General features: G+C 38.9%; 1 protein-coding gene across 1 annotated transcript; it reads right to left on the reverse strand.

Moving 5' to 3' along the window:
• Positions 1–7,882: 7,882 nt before the first annotated feature.
• On the reverse strand, positions 7,883–11,798 carry LOC125241134 (proteasome subunit beta type-6). Its single transcript, XM_048149466.1, has 4 exons — positions 11,645–11,798; positions 11,224–11,492; positions 10,895–11,029; positions 7,883–8,207 (listed from the first exon to the last, which is right to left on the reverse strand). Exons 2-4 carry the CDS (start codon positions 11,486–11,488, stop codon positions 7,930–7,932), a joined length of 678 nt encoding a protein of 225 aa, XP_048005423.1. The 5' UTR covers positions 11,489–11,492; positions 11,645–11,798; the 3' UTR covers positions 7,883–7,929.
• Positions 11,799–23,752: the final 11,954 nt, after the last annotated feature.

A 23,752-nucleotide genomic window follows, 5' to 3' on the forward strand; every position in this document is an offset into this window, starting at 1 on the left:
AATCTATGTAGAATACCTTCCTATACAATCGGACAGGTTTCAGGGTCACGGCTGATACGTCCATCTGTTATTATGATTTACGTAAAACTAAAATTATAGCAAAAATACTTCTGCCGAATGTCATTTGAATGTTGACTAAAAAAATCAAAATGGAGATTTTATTTTCAATGTAACGGCGCGAAGTTGTGATTCTGATATTAGAATCCTTAGTTGTTTCGGTGTTTTTTTGGTTATTATTTATGTGTTTTGTTGTTGCTTGATTAAATATGAATTAGGTTCGGATTAATAACAACTTATAATTTACTTTTGTCTTTTCGGATTTCGGACGTTCTTTGTGCGAATTCGTGTTAGTGAATTTATTTACTAGGTACGTGAGATCCTGGTAAATTCGTGTACTTCAACTTCAAATATTCGTGTGTCCCGGCAACATTTTATGGCCGCTGTACACATATGGCCAACGGTTCCACCAGCCCTTTGTGAAACCCCTTGGCCAAGATAAGAGCCGCTGTTTACACACTGGCGAACCAATCACTTGGCATTGGCTCTTCATGAAAGATGGACGTGGAATGGAAAAGTCTAGGAAATTGTGTGATACTATACAGCACGACCACGGATGATTTTATTAATTCTGATGCGGTACAAATTCACGAAAAAAAATGTACTTTTTTGTACTGACGTTTAAAAAAAATGTACCCTTATGATTTTGGAGTTTCGACATAGGGCCCGGGGTCGTGCTAGGTAGGTACTCCCTGGCACGACCACACTATATTTAATGAAATTTTAAATTTCTGTTGCAGTACAAATTCACGAAAAAAAATGTACTTTTTTGTACTTACCTTTAAAAAAAAATACCCTCATGGTTTCGGAGTTTTGACATGGGGTGTGGTCGTGCTAGATAGGTGGTACTTCCTGGCACGACCACACTATACTTATGTTTAATTTGATGGTCAAATGAATACTAAACAAGTGTTTTGAAATTGTACTATGTAAATTACTTCAAAAACTTAGTGCGGTCGTGCCAGGGAGTACCTATCGAGCACGACCACAACCCATGTCGAAACTCCGAAACCATGAGGGTAATTTTTATAAAAAGGTAAGTACAGAAAAGTACATTTTTTTTCGTGAATTTGTACCACTACAGAAATTAAAAAAATCATTAAATATAGTGTGGTCGTGCCAGGAAGTACCACCTATCTAGCACGACCACACCCCATGTCAAAACTCTGAAACCATGAGGGTATTTTTTTTTAAAAGGTAAGTACAAAAAAGTACATTTTTTTTCGTGAATTTGTACTGCAACAGAAATTTAAAATCTCATTAAATATAGTGTGGTCGTGCCAGGGAGTACCTACCTAGCACGACCACGGGCCCTATGTCGAAACTCCAAAATCATAAGGGTACATTTTTTTTAAACGTCAGTACAAAAAAGTACTTTTTTTTCGTGAATTTGTACCGCATCAGAATTAATAAAATCATCCGTGGTCGTGCTGTATAGTATCACACAGGAAATTCTAGGTCATAGACGTTGTCAGAAAAAATTGATTAAAAAATAATAACCCCGTAGTAAAATTAAATTATTTGAAATATTAACAATTTTTTGAATATTCTGATAAGAACATTTATCTTTTTTAGGAAATACATTAAATATTTGCAAGGTTATTTTATTTCCTAAAATCTACACTATTATTGGCATAGATAAACTTATTATTTTCGTAAATATTTCACTACTGTCCTCTCTGACGGCTGACGGCCAACTGAATGGTGTGATACTATACAGCACGACCACGGATGATTTTATTAATTCTGATGCAGTACAAATTCACGAAAAAAAATGTACTTTTTTGTACTGACGTTTAAAAAAAATGTACCCTTATGATTTTAGAGTTTCGACATAGGGCCCGTGGTCGTGCTAGGTAGGTACTCCCTGGCACGACCACACTATATTTAATGAGATTTAAAATTTCTGTTGCAGTACAAATTCACGAAAAAAAATGTACTTTTTTGTACTTACCTTTTTAAAAAAAATACCCTCATGGTTTCGGAGTTTTGACATGGGGTGTGGTCGTGCTAGATAGTGTTAGAACCTACGTAAGTTTATTAACTATGAAGTTCGTATGTGTACCATTATAAACTCTACTGGTTGAATAGAATCGTCTTCTAGACAATGTCACATTATGTAAACATGTCAGTTTGGTTCAGTTCGTTTGCCTGTGCGGTCGGCACAAATATACATTGGAAAACTATCTAGTATTTTATTTACTGTGTCCACGGATATTTCCAACTTGGTAGCAGATCATGCAGTAAATTTTCTACGATAGTAATAATTTTCCGAAGTGTTCGCGTGAAATTTCATCAAATTATTTTTCAAAAATTTTCGCAACAAAAACAAAAGATGGCATCTGCCAGTCAGAATGTTTTCATCGAAAAACTGTCTGGAATACAGAATTATTCATCTTGGAAGTTTATGATGCGGATGGTGCTTATCCACGATGATCTTTGGGAATGTATAAGCACGCCTGAAAATAAAAATGAAGACGCGAAGAAGCAGGAGAAGGCGCTCGCGAAAATCGCCTTAAACGTAGAGCCTTGTGTGTTTCCACAAATTAGAAATGCCAAGACGGCTCGCGAAGCGTGGAGCAACCTGCAAAAGGCATACGAGGACCGAGGCTTGTCACGACGGCTCGGACTGCTACGCACACTGTTCGCCATCAAACTGAGCGAATGTGGTAGCATGGAGGTTTACGTCAACAAGGTCATGGATATATCGCAACAGCTGAGCGACATCGGGAAGGCATTGGAAGATGACTTCGTGGCCGTGATTTTACTCAGTGGCTTGACAAGCGATTACGACCCGTTGATAATGGCTCTAGAAAATTCGAACACGTCACTGTCAAGCGAAAATGTCAAAGCCAAATTGCTTCTAGAAAATTCAAGACGCAATGAGAAAAGTGAAGATGCTACGGCTTTTGCAACTCGGAAAGCACGCAACCCAATTAAATGCTTCAGATGCAAAAAGAGTGGACATACCAAGAAGGATTGTCCAGAAAACTCTGACGGCAAGAAGTGTGGCAAGAAAAGCCAGACGATGCTTACTGCATTGGCCGCAGGAGCCAACCGTGACGTTTGGTACGTCGACAGTGGTGCGGCACAGCATTTCTGCAACGATCGCAGTTTTTTATCAGATTTTACTACTGATAAACCAAAGAAGGTATACATCGCGAATGGTGAAGCCTTATTGACAGCTGGGAAAGGAACTGCTCAAGCTTTGTTAAAGGACAATAGTGTGAGATCTATAAGTAATGTATACTTAGTACCTAAATTGTCTGCAAATTTATTATCTGTTAGTGCTATGGATAGGAAAGGTTACGAAATTGTGTTTCGTTCTGGCGTGTGTAAAGTTTATGACAAAGGGCAGGTTTTAGCTACAGCTACCCTAAGAGATGGTATTTATCAACTCGATGCCATCGAAACTCTTTCTGCTGTGTGTAGCGAGCCATCTTCGCAGGCTATGTCTTTGTCTTTAGGTACAGGTGACAGCGTAGCGGTGCCGGCACGTTCTGTTGCTGAGAGCGTGAAGCAAGCGCCACAGTTCCCTGCTACTGGAAGCCAGTCAACGCAACAAGTTTGGCATCGACGTCTATCTCATCTGAACGCCCGCAGTATGGAGTTACTGAGAAAAGGTATGGTTACTGGTATTTCTTATGACAACAATAATTTTGAGTCGTGTGTTTCCTGTATTTTAGGTAAACAGACTAAGTTGCCATTTCCGAAGAAATCTGAGACCAGGGCTAAGGAAATCCTTGGGTTAGTTCATAGTGACGTCATGGGACCACTACCGTGTCCGTCCATAGGTGGGAAAAGATATTTCCTGTTGTTCATTGATGACTTGTCAAGAAAAACATTTGTTTATTTTCTTAGGCGGAAGGATGAGGTTTTTGAGATGTTTAAAGAATTCAAAGCTCTCGTGGAAAACCAAACCAATAAGAAAATAAAAGTTCTTCGTAGTGACAATGGTGGTGAATATGTCAATTCTAAATTTCAGAAGTTCCTGAAGGCGCATGGAATTCGACATCAGACCACGGTTCCAAGGTCATCAGCTCAGAACGGAGTCGCGGAGCGCGCGATAAGAAACAAAAGACAGTCGCTCTTTCAAGCACGGAGAGTGAGTACATGTGTCTGTCAGATGCTTGTAAAGAGGCTCTCTTTCTACGCAAGTTTCTGTTCGAAATTTACGGGGTACAGTATAGGATTACTTTGTTTAATGACAATCAGTCTGCACTGAAATTGTGTGCTAATTCTATGTACCATGCCAGAACGAAGCACATCGATGTACGGCATCACTTCATCAGGGAAATCGTTGAGGAAGGTACTGTCGTTTTAAAATACCTGTCAACTGATGAAATGGTGGCCGATGTTTTAACGAAACCGTTAGCAAAAGAAAAACATGATAAGTTTGTTAGTCATTTATTTGTATCATTAAATAAGTGACTTGGCTCTAAGCAATATACTATATACTTGTGAAGGTATAGTTTGTTTTAGATCCGTTTCATGTATGTTTTGACTATTTGTAGTTTTATATGTTACGGATACTTTACGAAATTTACTGATACCTTTGCTATGCCTATTTTTGTGTTGTAGGTAATGTTTTGTTTTTAGACAGCGGATGTGTCTAATGTATTTGCTTAGATTACTATGTGTTTAATGTATGTGATGTACATGAGTTTATATTGGTTCAAGGGCCAATGTTAGAACCTACGTAAGTTTATTAACTATGAAGTTCGTATGTGTACCATTATAAACTCTACTGGTTGAATAGAATCGTCTTCTAGACAATGTCACATTATGTAAACATGTCAGTTTGGTTCAGTTCGTTTGCCTGTGCGGTCGGCACAAATATACATTGGAAAACTATCTAGTATTTTATTTACTGTGTCCACGGATATTTCCAACTGATAGGTGGTACTTCCTGGCACGACCACACTATATTTAATGATTTTTTAAATTTCTGTAGTGGTACAAATTCACGAAAAAAATGTACTTTTCTGTACTTACCTTTTTATAAAAAGTACCCTCATGGTTTCGGAGTTTCGACATGGGTTGTGGTCGTGCTAGATAGGTACTCCCTGGCACGACCGCACTAAGTTTTTGAAGTAATTTACATAGTACAATTTCAAAACACTTGTTTAGTATTTCTTTTACCATCAAATTAAACATAAATATAGTGTGGTCGTGCCAGGAAGTACCACCTATCTAGCACGACCACACCCCATGTCAAAACTCCGAAACCATGAGGGTACTTTTTTTTGATTTTAAAAGGTAAGTACAAAAAAGTACATGATTTTTTTTTTCGTGAATTTGTACTGCAACAGAAATTTAAAATCTCATTAAATATAGTGTGGTCGTGCCAGTGTTTTGGAGTACCACCTATCTAGCACGAAACCATGAGGGTAATTTTTATAAAAAGGTAAGTACAGAAAAGTACATTTTTTTTCGTGAATTTGTACCACTACAGAAATTAAAAAAATCATCTAGCACGACCACACCCCCCATGTCAAAACTCCGAAACCATGAGGGTACCTACCTAGCACGACCACGGGCCCTTTTTTTCTACCTAGCACGACCACGGGCCCTATGTCGAAACTCCAAAATCATAAGGGTACATTTTTTTTAAACGTCAGTACAAAAAAGTACTTTTTTTTTCGTGAATTTGTACCGCATCAGAATTAATAAAATCATCCGTGGTCGTGCTGTATAGTATCACACAGACAACACTACTAATTGATATCTTAGTCAATATTTGGTACCTGTCAATATATTTTTTTAAATTTTTTTTGGCGTATCAGAAAAGAGTTATGATGGAATTTAATGTTGTGAGCCCAGCCGTGGCGTTGCAGTATGTAGCGCATGTCCAAAGAATAGAGGCAAATCCGCCTGCCCTCCTGCGCGTCAACTTAAATAGGAATTTATTTTTAGGCACTCGCACATCATCTCTACTGACTAGTGGCATTAATATAGTCGAAATATAAAAGTAACAAAACAGTGTCAAAACAGGCGCTATATACTTCAACGGCACGGCTGGGCTCACAACTTTAAATTCCGTCATAACTTTTTTCTGGTATGCCAAAAAAAATTGAAAAAAATATATTGACAGGTACCAAATAGGTAGTAAATATTGACTAAGATATCAATTAGTAGTGTTGTCTAGAACTATGTAAACCAAAAATGGTCCAGACATCCTGACGCCAGAATGTCTGGCCACTTTATTCGCTCGATTTTTCGATATCAGTGGAGGTACCAAATAGGTACTAAATTTTAGTATGTACTAAACATCAAATATCTGTAGTGGTCCAGGGGTCCTGACGCTCACAAAATAGCTTATTTACGTTCAATTTGAGCTCTTTCCAACGATACCCCACTTGACCTAGTAACTTGAAATTTACAGTTTGCCCCCCTTTCATTTTGGCCATTTTCTACAATTAAAATTAATATATTTAAAAAAATTATACTTTGTACGCATCGGCGTTCTCACCCCTTACTCGGCCCCTCAGGGGATGTCCACTGCAAGTCCAAAGGCTAACCGAGTATGAACTTATGGGCGGTCCGGGTAGCCGGTCTCGACCCGTGCTCATTTGGTGGTTAACCTTGGGGATAGCAGAGGCCGTCTCCCAAGCTAGACCGCTAGCTAGAGAATGACTGATCGGCGGCCGCGCGGCGCCTTTTATTACGGTTTCCCCGCCGCCTGCGCTGCCTGCGCCGCTCGGAGTACTTCGCGCGCGCTCGGGCCGGTCGATCCGCTGATCGTGACAGGTAGTGATGTGCGAGCGAGAAAGTATTCGGATCCGCGCGCTCGCGCGTGATGTTATTTTGTCTCGCTACATTCTCCCCCTCTGGTACTCTTTGACGTCCCGTGAGAGTACCAGGAATAACAGGATCTGTGTTGTCTCTCCCTCTGGTACGTATGCAGACGAGAGAGTATCAAAACGTGTGTAGATCGGTTTATACTCCAGTTCCATGGAGTTGACAAAACACTGTACTGCTCTGCTTGTGAGAACCCTCCCCCTGGAGTGAAGCTGGTCCAGTAGTGTTCAACAGCATTGATAACTAAACAACTTCCTTTGCACATGATACGTTGCTTGCATCCTTATTTCTATTCCAGAAAATATTGTAGGGTAGGTGCAACTTCTTCTTTGACATTGAGGGTAGTTGTCATTCATGGGCCCCACTTGGGCGCAACTTAAGATCGGGGGCGGTACGCATCGGCATTCTCATCCCCTTGCTCTGTCCACTCACGGCTAACCGAGTATGAACTTATGGGCGGTCCGTGTAGACGGTCTCGACCCGTGCTCATTTGGTGGTTAACCTTGGGGATAGCAGAGGCCGTCTCTCAAGCTTCACCGCTAACGAGTGAATGACTGATCGGCGGCCGCGCGGCGCCTTTTATTACGGTTTCCCCGCCGCCTGCGCTGCCTGCGCCGCTCGGAGTACTTCGCGCGCGCTCGGGCCGGTCGATCCGCTGATCGTGACAGGTAGTGATGTGCGAGCGAGAAAGTATTCGGATCCGCGCGCTCGCGCGTGATGTTATTTTGTCTCGCTACAACTTTCTATTTGTAGAGGTTTACAATGTTCACAACTATTCCAAATTTCAAGTTGATAGCATTAGTAGTTCTCGAGATATTTAGGAATGTGACAGACGGACAGACAGACGGACAGAGTCGCACCATAAGGGTTCCTGTTGTACCTTTTTGGTACGGAACCCTAAAAAGGTATTATATATAAAGGTAAATATTCCTACTTGTCTATTCTTTTCATGCAAGTCTTCGCGCTGTGTAAATCAAACATGAATATTTGAGCATAGGAAGATGCTAGGAAAAAAAACAATATCTAGACATTCATTTTTGCAAGTTTATTGAGAAAAAAAAAAGAAGACGTTTAGCCTTCATAGAACTTGGGTAGTTGATCTCCAAGGATAACCGACCGCTTGACGCCGGTTTCCGTGATGACGCCGAGGCGCACGACGCCGCCCGAGGAGCCGTCGCGCAGCATGGCCAGCGCCAGCGTGTTGGTCACGAACTTCACCGCCTCCTCCTCCTTCATGTTGGGCTTGAAGTTCGCATCCACGTAACCGTACACATAAGTAGAACCAGATCCACCGATAGACACAGCTTGTCGTTGCATCATGCCGCCAATTGGTACACTGTAGATTTGACCTGAAAGGATTAACCATGTTCAGTATTCAACGGAAATAGGGAACTTGACTGTAGTTAAAATAAAATGCACGAAATAAAGCATTAGATAATTATAAAAAAAACAGGGACAGAAGTTATTTTTAAATCCAATTTCTATTTAATAAGTCAGGTAGAAATATATAAAGTAACTGAGTTGACCGTGACGTTATTCAATTCAATTTCATATAAGTTCCATATTAGCAAGTCATTCAAATTCGTTTTGACAGTTCTTAATAAAAAGAAGCTGATTTGACTAGGAGGCAAGTAGCCTATTGTGCCGACCCATGCCGAAATTGTGTTCTAAAATGACATATTAAGTCATATAACATTGTGTGACAGGGAAAGCGTAATGAAACACGATCAATAATATCACATTATCTTTGTCACATGATGTTTTACAAAATTTATTGTCTACCAACATGGGAGCATCATAAAGTCCTTACAACACCCCTTATCAATGGAAAGCTTCAATTATACCCTCACTTTAAGATCTATGGGAAATACTTTCCACAATATGGAGACTTCTAAGTAAAACTACTATGCAACAATAGTTATTTGTTTTACAAGGGGGCAAAGTTGTTGTTTAACCGCACGTGCCAAGCAAGCGAACGTGTGGGTGTGGATTGAGTGAGCACCTTCTGAAAATAAAAAAAAATATGCTGATCATTTAGTAAAAGTTCTAAAAAAATTGTAAAACGAATCTCTGAATTTGTAAAAAGATAAATCAAAAGATACAGTCATTAACATGTGCTCACTCAGTTCTCACAAACTACCAACGAAAACAGTGAATGTATTCATTTAACATTTAATATTTATATACTAACATTTAGTAAAAAATATGCCAACCTACCTCTATAAATTTTAGATCACCTAGTTACGTATTTAATTTTTTACAAATAGTTTCTTATGCTCACTCAATCCTCACACTTTTGAAAAGCTGAATTTTGATGAAAAACATAAGATTTTGACCGCTATTATATGTGTATAGTTTAGTAAAAGTGAAATGGGAATTTGTAAAATACAAAACGAACCACTAACATGTCAGGTTTTTTTTTATAATAAATTTTTGTAAGTGCTCACTCAGTCCACACGTTTTGAGAAAGTTAAAAATGTAAATATCTAAAGATTTGTAGCACCACAGACACTCGAAAGTACTTCAACATTTAGTAAAAATTTTTACTCGGCTCGGCTCCCGATACCCTTCAGCAAGGTACGCTCAATGCTATTATCATATACAGGGAAACTACACACGCCACACTAGCTAAACCAGACTGGATGCAGACAGGCGAAACTAGCCATCAATGGAAAACTCACAAGGAGGCTTCTTCAACTAGGGAAGGTCCGTCTGAGAATGGTAACCAGTGTCATAACAGGTCATGGACTATTTATTAACAAACATCTTTTCATAACAGGTGCTATGGACAGTCCCCTGTGCCGAGGGTGCATGGAGACAGAGGAAACAGCTGCTAATGTGGTGCTGGAGTGCAGCGGGGTGGCTCCATACAGAGCAAAATATCTCGGATCTCTGAGAGACCTCCCCGAGGTCCTACTCAACATTAAGGGTCTGGTAGGATTTTTCGAGGAGTTAGTAGGAGTAGCCAGCCCTCCCATATAACGCAAAATAGGCGCAACACGTCGAGTTGCGGCAAATCGCCTGTACTACAATACAATACAACTATTTGTTAATTAGTTTTATTCGATATTTGTGCTGTATTTTAACTTATTGGACATGGTGTAAGTGAAACACAACTTTTCACCACACCAACACAATGAAAATAGATACCCCATTATAAAATATTAAACTAAATGAATGTTGTATATTGCCCAGGCTTACTTAAATATCACTTTTAGGGTTCCATACCAAAAACCGGAACCATTATGGTGCAACTCTATCTGTCTGTCTGTCTTTCTGACACATTACTAAATATCTCAGAGCTCAGAGCATTACAATTTATATGTTAATGTAATAGAAATGGGAAAAAATATATGTATCATACAATGACTTTGCACTACCAATAAGGTACAAAACTTCAATTATCAACAATGGCCTCATATAAAACACTAGCTAACAACCATGGCTTCACACAGGGACTAAAGCATAAAAATGCGTATAGGAAGTCTTCCTTAAGAGATAAGCATATGCCATCAAAGACAGTTTTGTAGGCCTATGAAAAAGAGGCAATTCATCATACATAGTCTTGTTATATGTATATGAAACGATTAGGGTAGCATTTTTGATTAAAGCTCTTAGCCAGTATGATTTTTCCGGGCTTAACTACTGAATATTGTCATATTTTAATGAAATCACACATCATATTAGCAAATTATACACCTAAACCATCCTCGAGAATCACTCTATTCATTGAAGAAACTGCATGAGATTCCATCCAGCACTTTTTGAGTTTATTGTTAACATACAAACAGGCAGACAAATTAGAGGAGTCAAGTTTTCATATTCATATTCATATTCATATTTTTTATTGGTAAAAGTAAATTACATGTCAGTGGTTACATTACATTTCATTGTGTCAAATATCAATTTTATAAGGCATTAGTGAGTTCTGTCTTTTTTTGTATACAATTCACATCCAGAATGGTGTGATATTAAAACAAATTTGTATATTATTATATAAACTAGACATGAAATAATGTGTGAACATTTGTATTACCTCCCTGTCTTTTGTCCCAGCCGGCGACCAGGATTCCAGCGACAAGTGAATCACGATAATTGTAACAAAGCTCTCTGAAAATAGATGCTGCAGTTTCCACTAGCGGAGCATCACCCAGCTCCATCTTATGGAAGTCTGTGGGCAAAACAGAATAATGCATTACTTGATATGTTTGCTGACTCGGGCTGGATAGGTTAGATTTTAATCATCACTTCCTTGCTTTATTCATCTCCATAATGATCATTTTTCTAGTTAATAATTAAGTTTTGCATTGATACAAACATATTATTCATAATGACTTAACAAGTTATCAAGATATAAGTACTTACTAAGGTGGTATGAAACAATGTCAGCAATGGCTTGAGTGTCGGCCGCGGAACCCGAGCGGCAGCAGTAGATGTGGTCCGTGATCTTGGTGAGCTTGTCTGTGACTCTGTTGGCGATGTAGGCACCGGTGGTTGTGCGCGAGTCCGCGCCTATCACGACGCCGCCGTCAAACTCACAAGCCATGATTGAGGTGCCCGTGCTGTGAGGGGCGCTCATCCATTCGGGCATGCTGGGGCCGGCATAAGTGTTGATCACGGAAGTCGCCATTATGCTTAAATAATCAATCAAATACGTTTAGTAAATCTGTCTCAATGGGCTATTCTACTTTTATAACTAATGATCTAACCAAAACTACAATAATTAAAAGTCACAATTATACAAGAAGTTATTCGCTATCGAAAACATTAACATTTTGTAACTTACTTTAACTGTATTCTAAGTCTGTCTCACGAATTCTTTTTTGAAAGTCACGGTTTCGATGACTGAGTACTTTAGTATTACGCTCGATGCTTTTTGTCATATTGTCAATGTCATTCGCACATCGCACATCGCGTTGCTTCACGAGTCTGTGGTCGGAAAAAGGGCAGTCTAGACGGGATGACCAAATTTACCGAATTTATGGTAAAGGAAATTGGCGTTAATCTCGCGAAAAGAAAATGAGGAGGCACACTGACATTTTATCCCGCCATAACCTTTGAGTGTGCCTCCATGGTGCCTCCTCAGTCCTCATTAGGACGATAGGTTTTTTCTTTTGACGTGATAACGTCTAATAACTCGTTACTACGGGCTGCATGCACGAAAAAGATGACGTCATTGTCCCGTTCCTCAAGGCCACCAAGCAAGAGCAAGTGGTTTGTGTATGGACGGTTGGGGTATAAGCAAAAGGGGCCCGATTTTAGGACTTAGAAAATTTTTGTTAAAAATTTTCATTTATTATTTTTGAGTGTTTGTAATTTAAAAACATGAAAGAATGCATTAAAATAAGCATCTTTTATAGAATGAAGTTGCTTGAAAAACCTACTTATTTAGGAGTTAGAGCAGTACGAAGTTGCGAATTTTCCCATAGTATTTACTAAGGCGCCAGAGACTTAGAAAATTTACGATGATTTTTTTTACCAATATAACCTATGTTAATAGTGATAAATCATATAGAACACGTTTAAATAAGGATGTTTTGTTATATAAACTAGAGACGGGCCGAATATTCGGTAAATATTCGGTATTCGGCATATTCGGCAAGATTTTCAATGTTCGTATTCGGCCGAATAGTTCGGTTACATTGCCGAATATTTACCGAATAAACAAAGTAAATAACTAATGAAGATCTTACGTATTCCATTGCATAATAAGCTCCTATTTTATTAGCTTTCAAAGGAACTACTAAAAATGCGTCAAAATATAAACACAATTTGTTTTGTAGAAAAGTTAAAAAAACCGTAGTTTAAGAGTTGAGAAGAGTTCAGAGTTGTTTTAACTATGTTTTAGTTATGCACTAAATCATAAGAACATAGTTGTAATATGTATAACAATTATCAATCATTTCATAGTTTTAATCTTAACTTAACATTCGCTTTAAAAATATGGCGTAACCGAATATTCGGCTGAATGTTCGGTTCGGTAAGAGCTGAACCGAATGTTCGGCCGAATATTCGTATTCGGCAAAGTCCATATTCGGACCATCTTTAATATAAACTTTTTCTTTTCCATTAATATTTACTGAGATATTAGGGTTCTAAGATTAGTAAATGGCACTAGCACTTTAATAAAATTAACGCGTGTCTCGCAAACGGTCTAGGATACAAAATGACGACTTTTATATAGGTATAGGTTAGGTTCGTTAGGTATCTTCAAACGGCCGAAGGCCAAACTGCACAGAATAGGAGCCCCGCATAAGCGGGGATCCGTCGATATCGCTTTCTGTCTCTGGCGCCTTAGTAATGCTACGGGAAAATTTTGCAACTTTGCACCACCTCCTAAATTAGTAGGTTTTTAAAAAAACTTTAATTTATAAAAGATGCTTAATTTAATGCATTCTTTCAAATAAGAACAAAAAAACGTGAAAAAAGTCCCAGAATCGGGCCCCTTTTGCTATACTCCGACCGCCCCTGTCTATACTACTGTAATGTTTGACGTTATCACGTTAAACTACCGTCCGTAAATCGACTTTACAGACAACCAATTTTTTTCTTCTACTTGGTATAGTTAATTTAGTAAATTAGTACACAGTGCCGCTCCCGGTGATCTCGTTCTCGGCCGAAAATACGAGAGAATTTGACGTTGCGTTTACACCAGTATTATAATATTATTTGATTACACCGTTATAGTACATTGCTCCTGGAAAGTGATGTATGAAAATCTTGGCATAATTAAAGGAAGATTTTTTTTATTGGGTTACCCCATCCCTCCCCCTCTGCGTCACCCCTCTTCCCCCCCTTAAATAGCCGAAAATGCGGTTTTTCTCGATTTCTGACAAAACCGTTGAAAATACAGAAAAAGTGTGTAGCAACAAAGAGATCCTTAATAAATTTACTACAAATCTGTCTTTGACACTTTAGTGCTAGCACTTATAGTTTTCGCGCGATCTGTCACGGAAGTTGCTCCTTTCTGGAATTTTCTTTAGTGAATGTTAAGTTTTCTCCCAAAATGCTTACGAAATCGTCGAAATTTGTTTGATATTACTAAAATATTATAAACTGAAAATTAATTTCAGGGGGAAAACTCACTACTATGGGTGGGACTTGAACTCACGGCTTCTAGATTGATACTCCAGGGCTCTACAAACAGCTACCAAAAGCTCATCCCCAGTCAGCGATATACTATATGAATCAATTGTACTCCCAGCGACTACTACCGTGAAAATATTACGTCTTAAATAGTTACTGGAGTTCCAAGACATATTGGAAATTCCACCCATGGTAGTGATTTTTCCCCCTTAATTTTATTTTAGTCATGAGTTTACAATATTTTAGTCATATCAAACAAATTTCGACGATTTCGTAAGCATTTTGGGCGAAAACTTACTTAACATTAATTAAAGAAAATTGCAGCAAAGGACCAACTTTCGTGATGGATTACGCGAAAACTATAAATGCTAGAACTAAAGTGTCAATGAAAGATTTGTAGTAAATTTATTAAGGATTACTTCGTTCCTACGCGCTTTTTCTGTATCTTCAACAGTTTTGTCAGAAATCGAGAAAAACTGCATTTTCGGCACTTTAAGGGAGGGTAGAGGGGTGACGCAGAGGGGGGAGGAGTGGGGAGGGTTGATGAAAAATAACTTCGGTCTAAGTATAACGTACATATTCCAATTAAAAAAAATCTTCCATTAATTATGCCCTAATTTTAGCTAATTTCCCCGTACTAGCATTTTAGGCGCCCTTCACACTCGCGCGCGTATCAAGGCGCGATGCCGCGAACGAGTGTGGATTCTTTCTGCTTATCGAATATACACTCACTCGCGTTCGAGGCGCTTAAAATATAGTGCAATGCTTTTTGGTATAATTTATATACAAACCCCCTTATTCATAAACGTTTACTAAAGTTATCAAGCCGATAAAGTTCGTTTGTCCCTTTGTATCAAACCGATACGTCGGAAAGGGACAAACGAATAAGTTTAGTGTAATGTATGAATAAGGGGGTTATTATCTAGTGACCGATATGACCGATATTTAATAGCAGATGAGGTGACAATACCTTTGCACGTGCTGAGTTGTAAGCACGTTGTAAGAAATTATAGACCGTCAACCAAATCTTGTCACTAGAAAAAGGCGGCAAATTTGAAAAATCGCGGGCTAGCAACACTAGTTTTGAAAATCGGTGGATATTCGCACGATATTCGCGTGTCATTTGTATCTTATCTGTGGAAACCTCCACCCTACGAAAAAGAGAAATATAATAACTACCATATATCCGTCCTTTTTTAATACATTATCTAATTCGTAAGGAAGTAAAGGATGAGTATACGCGTTCCATATGCTTTTTTTATTAGGGAGGCATTCCAATGCTGCAGGCCCAATGAGCCCCTTGAAAAAAAATATCTGTGGCTGTTCAACGTACATTGCTGGTTTTTGTTCGTTTTATAGGGATACCATACTTTAGTTCGATGTACATTGCTACTGCCAAACTTTGGTTGACATTGCTATAGAAAACAAATACCACGACTTACCACGATGACAGCCAAATGACAGCTATGAGACACTGACAGTTGACATGGCTTGTTTTGTTTTTCTAATTTCATACATTCAGCACGCGGGAATGTGGAAAAGCGGCTGTCACTGGCGGAACGTCAATACCGTTATTTTTCAATATCAAAATTGAAATTGAAATTTCGAAAATCGTGATATCCAGGCTCGCAAGTTAAGGCATAATATTAATTCTAACACGAAGAATAAAATTTTTGCAGGATCAGGAATTGGAAAAACAAAGAATAGATCTCGCTCAAATTCCCGATCCCGCAGTTCTCAAAATACCGAATCGGATTCTAGAGAAGTAGGCAGTGGAATCACTGAAGGTATTTATTTCTTTTCCGGGTCTTCCTCTTGGTCAAGACTCCTCCCAATAGTCCGAATTAGCCTTCGGCCAAAAGTCCAACTCGCAAGTTGGCCCATCGCAGGTAACTTCTCCTGCTTATCTACAAACTTCCCCTCCACCATCGGCTGTGACAACTCCTAATATATCTGCCTCGATTACGACTCAGGAAAGAGACAGGTATGAACAGAGTGACCCAGGACCCTTCACCATCCACGTTCAATCCGACAACATATCCCCCGGTGCATCGCTTCACCCTGTCTCTTTCGGACAATTTATACATCTCCATCAGAGACAGTTCCCTAACGTCATTGATGGCTCTATCAAAGGATTGGGACGCTACAGAGTGTCGTTGAGCTTCCACACTTATCAGGACGCAAATGATTTCCTGACATCCCCCACTTTGGGAATCAAAAAATTAAAGGCATTTATCCCTTCATCAATCGTAACCGGAGTGGGCTTGGTGAAAGGTATCCCAACTGACTGGTGTACTGAAGATATCATTAATTTCGTAAAGGTTCCGGAGGGATGCGGTCGAGTGTTGAAATCTCGTAGACTAAACTACAAAAAAACGAACTTTCAAGAAGGTACTTTTAATTGGGTCCCCTCTGAAACAGTAGTTATCACCTTTGATTGTAAAATTCTTCCCCCCAGAATATTTGTTTGTGGAGTTCTATACATTTCCCACCACCCAGTGTTTCCGATGCTGCAGGTTTGGTCATACTACAGAAAAATGTGGGTGTAAAGGAGAAGCTAATCACCTTGCTTCACGTAAATCTTGCCCGGAATACGTAAGGCAATGCAATATTAAAAAAATGATGGCGGAGACAAACATTTCTTATTTAGAAGCTGACAAACTTCATCCTATGAAAGGCAAATATTATGCCAGCGTCCTAGCTTCTCCTATCAACAATTCTTCCTATAAAAAAACGATTTTTTTCAGAGCTCGCTCTCCTCCCCCTCATAGAAGTGGTTATGATCAGAAAGCCCATAGGCTATGGTGAATGATAACCCGTTATCAGCTTCTAATGGAACAGCTCTTCACAATCCTCTTTCCTCTTCAGAGGGAGAAAAAGTGCTTGCTGCTATTCTAAAACTGCTATCTGTTTTAACGAAATTATTTTCAGCCCCCAATAATAATAGTATGATGTCCCACGTTGCCTCTCTCTTTTCTTCTTTTGTTTCTTCCCCAGATTGTGGACCAAACTATTCTCCATTGGAATAGTAGGAGTATTAAAAATAAGAAGTCGAAGTTAATTTATCTAATCAATAACTATAATCTTAGCATTCTTGCAATTTCGGAAATATGGTTATAACCAGAACATCATTTCAGAGTTCCCGGATTTTCAAGTTTTCGGGATGACGGACCTGATGGTTACGCTGGTTGTGCTCTACTAATTAGGAACTCTCTTTTACCAAATAAAATTGATGTTACCTCTCCTGCTGATTTTGATGTGGTGGCTGCTCGTGTTGCTAACTGTACTGCTGAGCCGCGGTCCTAGGTTCGAATCCCGGTAAGGGCATTTATTTGTGTGATGAGCACAGATATTTGTTCCTGAGTCATGGATGTTTTATATGTATATAAGTATGTATTTATCTATTTAAGTATGTATATCGTCGCTTACATAGCTGGGCATTAACTCGTTAATCCGTTAATCGTTAATTAACGAAGTTAACATTTCGATTAACGGATTAACTTTTAAGTTAACTTTAAAAAATGTTAACGGATTCGTTAACTTCCGTTAAATTTCATCGAGTCCGTTAATCGTTAATCCAGCACCCCAAGCGGCTTGCTGCGCCGCGAAAACCACGTTCTTACTGCAGCTGTAAAAGCCCATAGTACGGCAAAACCTAGGTTTTATCGGTAAAGGCAGATCCGTCGGTTATGAACAGTCTAAAGACCAATTGGCGACTTTGGATCACTTACCTATTCGAGACCTCCTAAATCTTATTAGGCATGCTAGATCGATCACTAACCTGGGAATAGAGTGCAATCATCAGGCATGACAGACAAATCGCGCAACCGACGCATCGAGTTAGAGTCCGGCGCGGGCCTTAGATTACTCTACCAAGTTATCGTGGCCCACAGCATCGAGTTGTTATCTCAATCCGAAGAACCGACGCACCACAATCGCGACCGCATGAATAACCCAATAATTACCAATCCGAAGTAAAACCTAGGATTTAGCCAACCAGCGGCGGTAAAAGCCCGAAGAGACCGTATTTAATTGTTACATTTCGGTTTTTTGCCGATTGGCGTCACAGGTTTTAATAGTTTTTGGTGGATACTTAGTAAATAGAAATACATAATACCTACAGTGGAGTCCTATTTTTATGACGTGTTAACGGATTATCGATTAACTTTAACTTCCGTTAAATCTACCGAAATGTATCGCTTTAACGATTAACGAAGTTAACTTTTTAAGTAACGGATTAACGATTATCGAAGTTAACTATTTGATTAACGGTGCCCAGCTATGGTCGCTTAGCACCCATAGTACAAGCTTTGCTTAGTTTGGGGCTAAGTTGATCTGTGTAACGTGTCCCCCAATATTCATTTATTTATTTATGTATCGGTTTATTTAGCTAATCCTTCCATAACAATTCTTTCCCATTTATCCTCCATGTTAAAATCCCTTCCTCCCCCCTTATAGTTCTAGGAGACTTTAACTGCCATCATCAAGTTTGGGGTAGTAGCAAGTCTGACTCATTTTTAAATACCTATCCAACAATATATCACACGTTGGGGTTGGAATAAAAAAAAAATCTGTCGCCACTTTACACGTAGGGGGGTACCCTAACAAAGCATTTTTTCCACTTTTTATTTGACCACTTTGTCGGCGTGATTGATATACATATTACTTAGTACAAAATTTCAGCTTTCTAGTGCTAACGGTCACTGAGATTATCCGCGGACGGACGGACGGACGGACAGACAGACATGGCGAAACTATAAGGGTTCCTAGTTGACTACGGAACCCTAAAAAGGAAGAAATGCGAATTAGAATATCGTAACAACATTTGCATGGCTAAATACATAGAACTAGACAACTCAATACCCCAAGGCAGTGTATTAGGTTGTATACCTATTGTTTCTGATCTACATAAATGACCTCCCTAAAATCACAACTCACAAAATAATAATGTTTGCCGATGATATATCTCTCTTATTCCAATGTCCAGACAATAGCTACGACTCTCATATAGAACAAACATTTAACTCAGTAACCCAATGGCTTCAGGATCACAACCTTTTAACTAATAATGACAAATCAAAAATAATACAATTCGGACCTTTGCAAAAACAACCCCTTAACCTAAATAATTTGTCAACAAACCTAGATATCTCAGAGGTTTCTGATTGTACCTTACTTGGCATCACCCTAGATAATCACTTAAATTGGAAGGGACAAGTAGAAAAAAATTTATCAAGATTCACTTTTGCTCTGAGTATATTGAAAAGCAGCACTAGTCTAGAGTGCACCCTAGCAGCATATCATTCACAAGCAGTTGCCTGGCTGCGCTACGGTATCCTGTTATGGGGCCATAGCACCGATATTCAGCAACTCTTTGTGATGCAGAAAAAATGTATAAGGATCTTGGCCAATACCCACCCACCCCATAGCTGTAGGTAAACCATATTTTAAAAATCTAAAACTTTTAACCCTCCCCTCCCTTTACATTTTAGAAGTAGCCATATTCGTCCACAAAAACTTACATTTATTCAAATTTTGCCAGAACGCCAGACGCCATCAGTTTTTAGAACTTCCGGAACCAAAACTAGAAATATACAAAAACGGTCCCTATTATAGAGCCATTAACATTTACAATAAAATTCCTGTTTATTTAAAAAAATCTGAAACACACAATAAATTCACAACCAATTTAAGAAATATGCTGGTCGAAAAATGTTATTACACTATATCGGAATTTATGGAGGATATTTTGTAAGTAAAAACCGTGTTCTTCACCTAAGTTATGTATAACTACTACTAGCTTAGTATGTATAACGTTAAGTTCTTATTTTAAGTATTATTATACTGTAACCTAGTTTTAAGTTTGAAACTGTTTTTGCAATACCCTACTAGGGTCCATGTTACCATAATAATTGTTATTCTGTGTACTTGGAAGCAAAATAAATATCTCTATCTATCTCTAACTTAACAAATGCATTGCGGAAACAAAACTCCTTCTTCGATCAAAGAAACGAGAGGGTTGGAAGTCCTTCTGCTCACCGTTATCTCCCTCCACTCCAGCTCGCTTTTTATGGAATAACATAAGGAAATTTAGAGGCTGTCAACCATCCCGTTCCCACCCATCGTCTCTAGAATGGGCAGAAGCGTTTATGGATTTCCTTGCTCCGCAATATGCTCCAAACAGTTTCGAAATTAGGGCGGATTACTGTAAATCCTCTCATGCGTCTTTAGTTTTTTTTTTCAGAAACCAAACAGTCACATAAACACATTATATATTGGCAATACAAAAATGTACTGCAAAAAAGAAAATAGCTACAAAAGACCTGGAGGTTCATAATTGTACATTCTAAATAATGTTTAAGTACTTAATGAAAATATGAAAACAACATAACGTAACGTAATACAAGAAAATTAAACTGCATACAACATAACATAACCTAACGTAATTATGTTTTTAAAACAACTTACGTTTAACAATATTTTTTAGAATAGCCAACGAATTTTGGAAATAATCAACATCAAAAAGGTGAAGGTGAAAGGTGAGTTTAGATGAGTTATTTTCTCCGGTGGAACTAAAAATGGTCCTAAACCGAGTCAAGGATTCATCTCCAGGACGTGACAGTATCCCCCACTCATTCATTAAGAACGCTCCCTCAAAATTGACTTCATATTTTCTGGACCTCATCAATTCTATTTTTACTCACGGCGTAATCCCTCGACTCTGGAAACAACAGCTAATAATCCCCATCCTTAAACCAAACGAAGACCCTCTCGACCCTTGTTCTTGTCGCCCTATCGCCCTGTCTTGGAAACGATCCTTCTATTGCCCCTTCAAGATCCATATGGAAAGGACTACCTCAAGGGTCAGTACTTAGCCCATTGCTGTTCAACATCTATTCGGCTGACCTTCATTCCGCCTGCAATCAAGCAAACGTCCTTCCAATATGCTGATGATATTTTATTATACTCTCTCAATAAGTCGATCCCTTGTGCTACTGAACTTCTCTCTCGCTCCCTAGAATCCCTTAATAAATGGATAGAACTCCACGGTTTCGAACTTTTTCCTTCCAAAAGTAACATTGTTATTTTTTCCAGAAAACTGTCCGTCCCTGCTATACAACTTTCCCTTAAACATCAGAGCGTTCCTGTTAAACCGCATATTAAATTCCTTGGCTTGGTGCTTGATTCCTGACTCACAGGACATTGTGACTAAGTATATTGCCACAAAATGTGAGCGTAACATCGGCGCTCTAAGATGTCTTGCCGGTGTTTGGTGGGGTGCCCATCCTTTTGCATTAAAGTTGTTATACAATCAGAAATCAGAAATCAGAAATATTTATTGTTTAAACTGTGTAGGTACAGGAAGTAACACAAGGTACATTTTTCAGTGAGAGTATCAACAGTTTTACCCTTATACACGTTAAACTTCCGTGAGACATATTCAAATAATTAATTGAAATACGGTTGTACTCACGTTATTATATCGCTATTGCTGCGACATGTTTCGGGCCAATTCGGAGGCCCCTTTTCAGGCGTATAGGAGTTCACGCGACGGCTAGACTGGCCCGAAACATGTCGCAGCAATAGCGATATAATAACGTGAGTACAACCGTATTTCAATTAATTAGTTTTACCCTTTTCGGGCATACAATGTATTTGACTTAAACTAAATTTTTAACTTATATCCTATACTAAATTTTAATTTAGGTTTACATAATTATAAAATTCTTTTAAATTATAGAAAACTTTCTCTAATAAAAAGTTTTTTAAAGATCTTTTAAAAATATTTCCTTCGAGACTTTTTATATCATTACAATGCCATAATCAGAATCCTATCGTCGTTGAGATTGCCAATTCCGTTATGTGCATTTTTTCGATTTTTCGTTTTTTGCAGATTTGCCTTTAAAATTGTATTCCACGTCTAATGCAAAAACCAGCATACGCAAATTCTACTTGGATCATGTTTTAACTAAACACATTTGTGATTTTAGCCCCAAAAATAAATACACATGTACTTCCAAGCACATATAGGTTTTGGTAACCAAGTAAAATAAACGAAATTGATAATTACTACTGCACATGTGTGGATTTAGTATGGATTGTTGCTTAGTGTGCTTATGTGTTTCGGTCATATATCTTTATTTTTCAATTTATTTTTTCAAAGCTAAATATTTTAACCGTAAAGCTGTTATGCTTATTATGTTTAATATTGTGAAGTACCTTTTTGTCGCCGATTATTCGGCAGGTTTTTCACATTTATCGCAAAACATTTTCTAACACAGTAAGAGGGTAGCAATTATACTTCATTCTAACGTTCTTGATACTGATAAATTATGATAACTTCGTATCTGACTTATTTTACAGCTATTCCCGTTAAGTTTGTACATTAAGATCACGTCTCCGATTTGGATAAAAATTGGTAGGCTGATAGAGTCCATGATGCTGAGCAAGATCCACTAGGTTACCCAAAATGTCCTAGGTTGATTGTATGAAACTTTCCTTTTTTGTTACCGAAAATGTATAGAAATTTGGTAACAAAAAAGGAAGGTTCATACAAACTATATAGGACATTTTGGGAAACCTAGTGGATATTGCTCAGCATCATGGACTCTACCAGCCTACCAATCTTTATCAAAATCGGAGACGTGATCCAAATGTACAAAGTTAACGAGAACTGCTCTTTAACACTATTTTAAAAGTAATTGTTTATTGGTGTAGTTAGGTAGCATCTACTGTGTAGTATATCCGTCGTAAGAGTAGCACCAACCCTGGTAGAAGAACGAGGGTGTTGTAAAAGGCAACTAAGTTCACAAACGAAGCAGCTAATAGCTAAAGGGGAGATGAGCCTCTTCTCTTCGAGAAGGAAAACTACTAACTCAAGCCCGGGATGGAATCCCCGTTAGGCGCGAGTAAGGTCTAAGCTTCTAAGCTGAAATATGTGGTAAACTCCTCAACCTCCAACGGCCAGTTTCCAAGAGGGTAGCACAGGTGCGGGGAATCACAGCGATTTCCTTCATTCCTCAGTCCCTGGTGGTGTGTCTGCCGAGGTGTGCGACAGGACTGCGTTTTGGCTCCTACCGTGTAACGTGTGTGTCTTTGCTGCTTTGGTATTCATCTGCATACAAGAATCTATAGAAAGTTCAAAGTTGTACACATCACTCCTCAAATCACAGAAGAAACGCGAGGAACTTTTAATTGGCAGCCTTTATGCCAATACTTTATGCCGATGACGCAGCCTTTGTTGCTACCTCTGTGAGCTTCAGCTAATGATGGGTCCAATCTCCAAGGCAGAAATTCCACTCGATGGCACGCAGTTGGAGACCACTTTACGACAATAACCGACCATCTTTCGCTCTAGGCAGAGGTTGACATTTACATCGGCAAGGCAGCTACCACTTTTGGGAAGCTTAGTGCTCGAGTATGGCATAACAGACTCCTGACTACTAAGACCAAGGTGTTAGTCTTTCAGGCTTGTGTATAGACCATACTCTTGTACGAATCCGAGACGTATGCCAAAGTCAAACGCCGTGGCATCTCCTTCTATAAGCGATGCCTGTGTAAGATGTTGGGCATATCATCACAGGTCGTCAAACCAGAGAGTTCTAGAAATCGCTACCCAGTCTGACCATGCTTCTCAAACAGAGGCGACTTCGTTGATGGGGTATATGCACAGGATGGAACCCTCTCGTTTACCACGCCGTGTTCTTCTGGGCACAGTAGCGAATGCCAAGAAAGATGTTGAGAGGTCATTGCTTCGCTTCAAAGACTGCGCCAAGAGGTACTATCAGCTGCAAAAGTGCATGGAGAA

The sequence above is a fragment of the Leguminivora glycinivorella genome, chromosome Z (assembly GCF_023078275.1).
Source record: "Leguminivora glycinivorella isolate SPB_JAAS2020 chromosome Z, LegGlyc_1.1, whole genome shotgun sequence".
In the NCBI taxonomy this organism is placed as follows: Eukaryota; Metazoa; Arthropoda; class Insecta; order Lepidoptera; family Tortricidae; genus Leguminivora; species Leguminivora glycinivorella.